This window comes from Spermophilus citellus (genome assembly GCF_964194105.1).
Source record: "Spermophilus citellus genome assembly, chromosome: 9".
NCBI classification, from domain to species: Eukaryota; Metazoa; Chordata; class Mammalia; order Rodentia; family Sciuridae; genus Spermophilus; species Spermophilus citellus.
In genome coordinates this window covers 103,900,698-103,910,367 of record NC_138191.1, presented here as the reverse complement: position 1 = coordinate 103,910,367, position 9,670 = coordinate 103,900,698, and the positions used below count along the sequence as shown (strand labels likewise).

Below are 9,670 nucleotides of genomic sequence, written 5' to 3'. Positions count from 1 at the left end.
GCCGCTTTAGGTGTAAATATTAGTTCCCCCTACCTCCTGCCTTTAACGGGTAGTACAAGCCAATTCGATCTTGTGTTCACGTCTACGAATAGTATGCCGCACTTCCGGCCAGATCGCCGGATATCCGCTGAGTGACCCTTACGAGTCCTTCTTGATCCTGAAGTGGAGTGGGTGCCGCTGTTGCTGCTGGTGGTGTTGAATCTGTAGCTGGACATGGGCCTGGAGGACGAGCGAAAGATGCTGACTGGATCCGGAGATCCCAAAGAGGTCAGGCAAGGCGATCGACTCGACCCTTTTCACTGCCCTGAGGCCAAGGACCTAGCCCGCTAAAACACAAAAAAGCCCGGGCCCTTTTAATCAGAGTTAGCCCTCTGTGATTTGTAGGGCCTGGAGAGCTGATTCCAAATACCCTTCCTCCGTATATTTGTCGAGTGACTTTTGGAGAGGTGGCGGACTAGTCCCTCTGGGTCCCGGCTTCCCGGTTCTGTGAATGTGGTGAAGGATTAACAAGAGCGACTAAACTTTCGTAGTTCGTGTTTTCAGCTAGTCGAGTATTTTAAAGGTTTGTGGACCAAACGGACCGACGCTAGTCTTTACCCCATCTCTGATCAGGAGTCCCTACACCACATCTGTGGAGGTTCCGGGAATATGGCCTTGCATTCGTTTCTGTGAAAAAGTGGTTCTTTTCTTTGGGGCGAGGGAGTTGTATTTTGGGGGGACAGTGTAGGAACTCGCAGTATAATTCTGTGGTGGAAGAGGGAGCTCTTTTCCAGACTGAGTGGTGACGACATCATTAATATCAATATTTGACTGCTTACTATTCCAGGGCTTTGTGTGTACTAATACATTCAATCAATATAATATTCTTATGAGGTATTAAGTACTATTATTATTGCTATTTTTACAGAAGAGATAAAAAGCATGGAGAGAGGGGGGCTGGGGTTGTGGCTCAGTGGTAGAGCGCTCGCCTAGCATGCTTTAGACACTGGGTTCATCCTCAGCGCCACATAAAAATAAAGATATTGTATCCGCCTAAAACTAAAAAGTAAATATTTAAAAAAAAAAGCATAGTGAAGTATGCCCAAGGACACACAGATAACAAAATGTGGTGGCACACACTTGTAATCCCAGCAGCTTGGGAGTCTGAAGCAGGAGAATCCTAAATTCCAGGCCAGCCTCAGCAACTTAGCTAGACTCTGTCTCAAAATAAACTAAAAGAGATAATAGGAAGGGAGCTGGGGGCATGCCTGAGTGGTAGAGCACCCCTGCGTTCAATCTAACAACAACATACAAAATAAGGGTGGGGTGTGCTCAGTTGTTGAGTGGCCCTGAGTTCAATCCATGGTACCCCGCCCCTATCCCCCCCCCAAAAAAAAAGAAGAGAGAGAAAGAAACAATGTTTAATGAAAAAGCAGAATTTGGGGGCTGGCATTGTTGCTCAGTGGTAGAGCACTTGCCTAGTTCATGTGAGGCACTGGGTTTGATCTTCAGCACCACATAAAAATAAATAAAAATAAAGGTATTGCGTCCATCTATAACTAAAAGTATTTGTTTAAAAAAAAAAAAAGCAGAGCTGGGTGTGGTGGCGCATGCCTGTAATCCCAGCTGCTGGGGAGGCTAAGACAGGAGGATCACGAGTTCAAAACCAGCCTCAGCAATGGTGAGGTGCTAAGCAACTTAGGGTAGTGAGACCCTGTCTCTAAATAAAATACAAAATAGGGCTGGGGACATGGCTCAGAGGATGAGTGCCCCTGAATTCAATCTCCAGTAACACCCCCTGCCCCCCCCAAAAGAAGCAGAATTTACATCCTATATAACATCTTCACATTTATGAAAAACTTTTTTTTAATATTTATTTTTTAGTTGTAGGTGGACACATATACCTTTATTTTATTTGTATGTGGTGTTGAGGATCGAACCCAGTGTCTCACACATGCTAGTCAAGCGCTCTACCACTGAGCCACAACCCCAGTCCCGTATGAAAAACTTTTGACAATGTGAGACCAAGTATCTGCTTAAAAGTTGAATCAGCTTACCCTTTACTTGCAGCTTTGTGAGCTTTGATCCCTTCTAATAGTAGAGGAGATTGTATTATTTTGAAAACATAATGGTTGTTGATCCTGTTCTTTATATATATATATGTATATGTATGTGTATGTATATGTATATATTTTCCTTTCCCCTAAATATAAACACCTGCATTCGAGGCAAATATCTTTTTTTTTTTGGTGCTAGGAATTGAACCCAGGGCTGTTTAACCACTAAGCCACGTCCCTAGCTCTTCTTTATTTTGAGACAGTCTAAGTTGCTTAGGGGCTCTCTAAGTTGCTAAGGCTAGCTTTGAACTTTGATTCTCCTGCCTCGGACTCCTGAACTGCTGGGAGTACAGGCATTTGCCACCAGACCCCACCAAATATCTTATTTCTGACAAGTCCTTGAGATACTGATCACACTTGACTCTGCAGCAGATTTAGACCTATGCTGATGCTACTGTGGGCAACTTGTTACTAACCTAACCTAAATATTTAAAGTTGTGTGCTTGAATCAGAATAGGTAGGGCCTGATATTTCCAAGCTAACAAGTAGAGTTATGTAGACCTTTAGTGCACTTATATGGATCCACAAGCCAAAAAGCAATGACCATAAAATCATCTTTGGTTAAATTTTGGCTGCAGAAGTTTTAGGTTTGAGCATTTTCATATATCAAATTCAAGTTCAAAGCCCAGAAAAAATTGGCTTTCCTTCTAATGTGGTTTGGAAAGTAAGGACTAAAGTTAGCTATTTCTAGCAGTTCTGGACTTAAAAGTTCTGTAGGTCCCATTATAAACATCTGACAACTTGAGTCTGTATCATAAAATGTCTAATTATTGTATGTGATCTCTAAACTGGGATTACTTAAGGGATTGTTGTAATTAATCAAATCATACAGACATGAAGGTGCTTTATAAACTGTAGACTGTCATGCACACTTAGGTTTTTGGTAATGAAAGTAAGACTGTGTCTTGAAATATTCTTGAGATTTGTTTTAATCAGGTATAGTAAGGTGACAGACATGAAGACAACTGCCTTTTTTATGTGGGAGTGTATACTAGTATTAAACCCTGGAGCATTCTTAGTCTGAGTTACATTTCCAGTGCTCCACCTCCCCCCATCTTTTGTGTGTGTGTGTGTGTGAGAGAGAGAGAGAGAGAGAGTGTGTGTGTGTGTGTGTGTGTGTGTGTGTGTGTGTGTGTGTGTTTTTCTTGGCAGGCCCCAAATTTGGGATTCTCTCTCAGCCTCCTAAGTAGCAGGGACTACAGGTTTGTGATTCAACATTCTTTGCTCACTGCCAGACATCATAGTGCCTGACACATAATAATAATGATCACATCTTGCATTTTCTATTTTATCTGTCATTGTTCATTGCCACCACAGCCTGCAAAACAACTGCCTTTGAAAGAGTTTATTATAGTTCCTGAGAATCGGGAATGCCTCACACAGTGTGTGTGTGTGTGTGTGTATGTGGGGGGGGGGTGTTACATAGGGAAGTAAGCAGAAGAAGGAATCATAGGAAAAGTATGTCTCAGAGCCTTGTATTGTGGAAGGAATGGGTGAGGCAGTGGAGGCAAGCTTGATCAAGTTTGGGATTGGATAGTTTGAATAATTTTGGAGAGCTCTGGCCTAGGGGGCTGACCCTGTGTTTGGCCTTAAGGTGATCTAAGAAAGGGGAACTTTGTGTATGATGTTTGCTATAGGCTTTGGATTGATTAGGTTGCATATGAATGAAAGATGTGTTTCTAGGCAAGTTGTATGCTCCTCTAATTAACTAGCCTTGGGAAGGCAGGATTAGCTCTCAGATTAGCAAGATTCCTAAAAAGTCAAAATTTTGTAAAATACAGAAAATTAAAAAAAAACATGATTAATATATCTATTCTCAGTAATTATAACATTAATATGATTGGGAAAATGTATGTCATAAAATTGCGGCTGACATTAATTTTGTTTTCCTTTTGTAGGAAGAAGAGGAAGAGGAGGAATTAGTGGTAAGAGCTGTCTCAGGTTTGGACCCATCTCATAAAAGCAAGAAATTTGAGCTTTATGAAAAACTGAGGACATTTCTAAAGAATCTTTACTTGACACCTTGAATAACAGGGTGGAATAAAGCTTTAACACTACTTTGTAATGGAGTGTTTGGGAGTGTGTATGTAAATTTGGTCTTGGGGCTTCTTTGGTCACACTAGGAAGCTATGTGTGGTTTAATAAAGAAATCTGGAAGGAACTTTTCTGAATGGTTCTCTGTGTTAGCATGGTCTTTCTAGCTGGGTAGCTGGGGTGGAATAGGCCTGGTTCTCAGGCAAGGGAAATTGAAATTTTAGACATAACTTACACTAAAATGCTGTGTTAATGAGTAAAGCCTCCAATAGAGCTACTTCAAGTTTGGCCAGGTTTCCTTTACCACCTTGTTTTTCAGATAGGACTGAGGCTTTCAGTGCATACTGACAACCTTGGAAGGCAGGAATGTGAAACTTTTCCCTACTACTTAGCATCAGAATTGAATGGGAGACCCCATTTTGCCCTTTCTGGCAGCAGTGTGGCTCTGCCTGCTGGCCTTCTGCACGGTAATTCAGAGGCAGCACCTTGGTTTGGTGGTTATATTAGCAAAGCATGTGTGTTTGGTGTATCTCTCCTATATCCTCCATTTTGATATCTCTCTCTCTCTCTCTCTCTCTCTCTCTCTGTCTTTCAGGATCCCCTAACAACAGTGAGAGAGCAATGCGAGCAGCTGGAGAAATGTATAAAGGCCCGGGAGCGCCTAGAGCTCTGTGATGAGCGTGTATCCTCCCGATCACAGACAGAAGAGGATTGCACAGAGGAGCTCTTTGACTTCTTGCATGCAAGGGACCACTGTGTAAGTCAGTTTGAAGTCAGGAAGTAGAAAGCTTACAATGGTCAGGGACATTTGGTGCTGACAGTCTTCCCAGATAGCAGTATGTCAAGTACAATGCCAAGCATTTTATATAATCTTACCTAAATCATTACCACTTATACTGGAGATAGTTATCATTATGCCATTTTACAAAGAGAAGCTGAGACTCAAAAAAAAAAAAAAAAAAAAAAAGATGGGGCTGGAGTTGTGACTTAGTGGTAGAGCACTTGCCTGGCATATGTGAGGCCTTGGGTTCGATCCTCAGCACCACATATATGTTAACTAATTAATTAATTAATTAAAAATTGATATATTAATGTGTACTGCTACATAGTAAGAAAGCTGGGTTTTGTGTTTTTTTGTTGTTGTTGTTGTTTTGTTTTGTAGTATTGGGGATCAAACCCAGGGCCTTTGCCTGCTTAGGCAAGTGTTGTACTACTGAATTATACCTGCAGTTCTGATTTTGTGGGCCCCCCCCCACTATTGGGGACTGAATCTAAGGGTGCTTTACCACTGAACTATAACTGTAGCCCTTTTTATTTTTTAAGATAGGATCTCACTAAGTTGCCTAGGTTGGCCTTGAACTTGGGTCCTCCTGCCTTAACCTTCCAAGTAGCTAAGCTTACAGGCGTGCACCACCATGCCCATTGATTTTTTGTACCTTTTTCCCTTTTTGGTAGGTGGGATTGAACCTGAGACAATCAAAATTAACCATATCCTTAGTCCTTTATTTTTATTTGTATTTTTTGATACTGGGAATTGAATGCAGGGGCACTATACGACTGAACTACATCCCCAATTCTTTCTTTTTTCTTTTTTTTTTTTTTAATATTTTTTAGTTGTTGATGGACCTTTATTTTATTCATTTATTCATATGTGGTGCTGAAAATCAAACCTGGTGCCTCACACATGTAAGCCACAAACCCAGCCCTCTTCCTTTTTTTTAATATTTATTTTTTAGTTGTAGTTGGACACAATACCTTTATTTTATTTATTTTTGAGTGGTACTGAGGATGGAAGCCAGGGCCTTGCATGGAACCCAGGGCCTGTGCTAGGCAAGCACTCTACTGCTGAGCCACAACCCCAGCCCCCCCAGTTCTTTTTACCCGCCCCCCCCCCCCCTTTTTGAGTCAGCGTCTCACTAAGTTACTAGGGCTGGCCACAAACTTTGAATCCTCCTACCTCAGCCTCCTGAGTCCCTGGGATTACAGGGTGTGCCATTGCAATTGGCTGTTTTGTACCCTAAAGTAACAGTCTGTTAATTTATATCCTTCAATGTGTCTTGTACATAACAGTACATAGTAGTTGGTCATTTATTTATTTATTTTAAAAGCAGATTTGGGCTTGACTCTTTCTTATACAGAAAGGTATTTTAAGTAAATTTCATGTAAGCAGTTTGATATGGTTGCTTCTATTAAAACTGACTGGGCTGGGCACGGTGGTGCCTGCCTGTAACTCCAGTGGCTCAGAAGGCTGAGATAGGAGGATCACGAGTTCAAAGCCAGCCTTAGCAAAAACGAGGCACTAAGCAACTCAGTGAGACCCTGTCTCTAAATAAAATACAAAATAGGGCTCATGTTGAGTGCCCCTGAGTTCAATCCACAGTACCCCACCCTCCCCCACACACACAAAAACTGACTGGGTGGTCAGTAGGTATATGAAAAGATGTTCGACATGGCCTGTGGTGCAGCTGAGAGGTATATTGCTTAGCATGTTAGATGCCCTGGGTTAAATCCCTAGCAGCAAAAAAAAATAAAAAATAAAAAAGATGATTAACATTATTAGCCTTTAGGGAAATGCAAATCAGAGGGCTAGGGGTATATAGCTCAATGGTAGAGCACTCATTTAGCATGTACAAAGCCCTGGGTTTAATCCCTACCACTGCAAAAATAGAACAAAACAAAAAAATCAACATACCAGGTAACAAGCATTGGAGAGGATGTGGAGAAATGAGAAACCTAATACATTGCTGGTGACAATGTAAATTTTGTAGCCAGTCTGGCAATTCCTCTTAAAAAAAGGAAACTGACACATGCTACAATATGCCTGAACTTTGAAGACATTATGGCAAATGAAATAATTGTATCATAAAAGACAAATATTTTAGCCAGGTGCAGCGGTGCGTGCCTGTAATCCCAGCAACTTCGGATGCTGAGGCAGGAAGATTTCGAGTTCAAACCCAGCCTTTGGGGGCTAGGGTTGTGGCTCAGTGGTAGATTTTTCATCTAGAATGCATGAGGCACTAGGTTCAATCCTCTGCACCACATAAATATAAATAATATTGTGTCCACCTAAAACTAAAAAAAAAAAAAAAAAAAAAACCCCAGTCTCAGCAACTTAGCAAGGCCCTAAGCAATTGAGCGAGACCCTGTCTCAAAATATTTTCAAAAAGGGGATGTGGCTTGGGTGGTTAAGTGCCCCTGGGTTCAATGCCTAGCACCAAAAAAAAAAAAAAAAAAAAGATTTTATCATTCCACTGTGGTATCTAAGGTATCACATTCACAGAGACAGAAAATAAAGGGTGGTAGACAAGATCTGTGAGGAGGGAAAATGTAGAGTTAGGTTTAATGAGTAGAATTCCAGTTTGGGAAAATTTAAAGGTTATGGAGCTCGTTGGTTGCAGAACAGTGTACCTGTACTTAATGCCAGAGGAATGCATTTATAAAACCATGAAAATAGTAAATGTGTATTTTTACCACAGTTTTTTTTTTTAAAAATGAAGTACTGAACATGCTACAACATAGATAAATCTAGGAATGATTATAACCTCAGAATGGTATTCACTGACGACACACCCCCCTTTCAAACTGTCTCACCTCACACCCTTCCCCCATTTTATTTTCCTTGTAACATTTACCACTATCAGAAGCTGCCTTATTTATGTGCTCATTATATTCCCTCATTACTCTGTGTTCTGTAAACAACAGAGACATGGTGTTTTGTTAAGTTATAACTTAGCACTTAGAACAATACCTATCATAGAGTAGGTGTTCTATAAATCTTTGTTGAATTAATAAGTAAATGTTATCATTGGAATAGGAAGTATGAGTTTCTGTGAGGAAGGCAGGAGGGCCAGATTTGTGTGGTGTTAGGGGCTTTATTTAGGTCCTTGCAGGAAATTACATGCCAGTTCTTTTTTTTTTTTTTAAAGAGAGAGTGAGCGAGGAGAGCGAGCGAGAGAGAATTTTTAATATTTATTTTCTAGTTCTCGGCAGACACAACATCTTTGTTGGTATGTGGTGCTGAGGATCGAACCCGGGCCGCACGCATGCCAGTCGAGCGCGCTACCACTTGAGCCACATCCCCAGCCCAACATGCCAGTTCTAAAGAATAAAGATGAAAAAAAGTGGGAGGATTCCAGATAGAAGGGATCAACTGAGGCAACTGAAGGGAGTTCATTATCTCAGTTATATAAAGGGAATGATGAGAAAGGAGTCAGTACTATTCCAGGTGATGAAGGACCTTCCTTGCAAGCCATGACATTAAAACTGCCAACTGATAACTTTCTGTTCTTTCCATCTAGGTGGCCCACAAACTGTTTAATAGCTTGAAATAAATGTGCACTCTCAATCACTGCAACCTTCATCACGGGGCATCAGGATATTTCCTTGTGGTTTTGAACATGCATTTGTTTTCTAATATGTATAACCGTAAGTTCATGTGAACCTCATGGATTTTGGCTTTAGGCAAGTAGCATCTGTATAATTGATTGCATTTTAATAAAAATCCTGTGATCTGCAGACCTGCCTCATGTCCTTTTTTCAAAATTTAGTGTTTATTTTTTCCCCAGTGCAGAAATACTTATTTTTTTTTTTTTTCTTGCAGTGCTAGGCTTTTAAACTCAGTGCTTTTTACATGCTAGACAAGTGCTCTGCTAGCAAGCTACCTCCCTAATTTAGATTTTTTTTTCTTCTGGAGATTGAACCCAGGGGCGGTTAACCACTAAGCCACATCACCAACCCTTTTATATATTTTATTTTTTTTTTATATTTATTTTTTAGGTGTAGATGGACACAACACAAAGCCTTTATTTTATTTTATTTTTTTATATGGTGCTGAGGATCGAACCCGGGTCCTATCCATGCTAGGCGAGCGCTCTACCGCTGAGCCACAATCCCAGCCTCTATATATTTTATTTAGAAACATATCATTGTCACAAATAGTAATTACTCAAAATTCTTGTTCATACAAAATTTTCTCTTATCTCAAATCTTTTGAGAGCTTTTTGTTTTGTTTTTTGGTACTGGGGATAGAACTCAGGGGTGCTCAGCCATGAGCCACATCCCTAGCCCTTTTCTTTTTTTATTTTAAAAGAGGGTTTCATTAAGTTGCTTAGGGCCTTGGTGAGTTGCTGAGGCTAGCTTTGAACTTGTAATCCTCTTCCCTCAGCCTCCTGAGTTGTGGGCGCCACTGCCACCTGGTTTTTATTTATATGTGGTGCTGAGAATTAAACCCAGTGCTCACACATGCTAGGCAATTGCTCTACCACTGAGCCACAACCCCAGCTCCACAAGGTTACTTTAAAAAAAAAAAAAAATCTTTTTCAGTTGGCTGTAGTACCACATTCCCATAATCCAGCTATTTGGAAAGCTGAAATAGGATTGCAAGTTCAAGGCTAGCCTGGGCAACTTAGTAAGACCCTGTTTCAAAAAAATAAAAAGGGCTGGAGATGTAGCTCAGTGGTAGAACACCCTTGGATTCATTCCCTAGCACTTAACAAGGAAAGTAAAGAGGTTATGGGAGGAGGGTTACTGGCATCCAATCG

General features: G+C 40.8%; 1 protein-coding gene across 2 annotated transcripts; it reads left to right on the top strand.

Moving 5' to 3' along the window:
• The first annotated feature begins 136 nt into the window (after positions 1-136).
• UQCRH (ubiquinol-cytochrome c reductase hinge protein) lies at positions 137-8,645 on the top strand. 2 transcript variants are annotated; one of them, XM_081307239.1, is made up of 5 exons: positions 156-267; positions 3,995-4,021; positions 4,450-4,597; positions 4,726-4,887; positions 8,429-8,645. In XM_081307239.1, the coding sequence occupies exons 3-5, from the start codon at positions 4,535-4,537 to the stop codon at positions 8,459-8,461; spliced, it is 258 nt and encodes an 85-aa protein (XP_081163365.1). In that variant the 5' UTR covers positions 156-267; positions 3,995-4,021; positions 4,450-4,534; the 3' UTR covers positions 8,462-8,645. The 2 variants fall into 2 exon arrangements, with proteins under 2 accessions (XP_081163364.1, XP_081163365.1); XM_081307238.1 differs by lacking the exon at positions 4,450-4,597 and having other exon boundaries at positions 137-267.
• Positions 8,646-9,670: the final 1,025 nt, after the last annotated feature.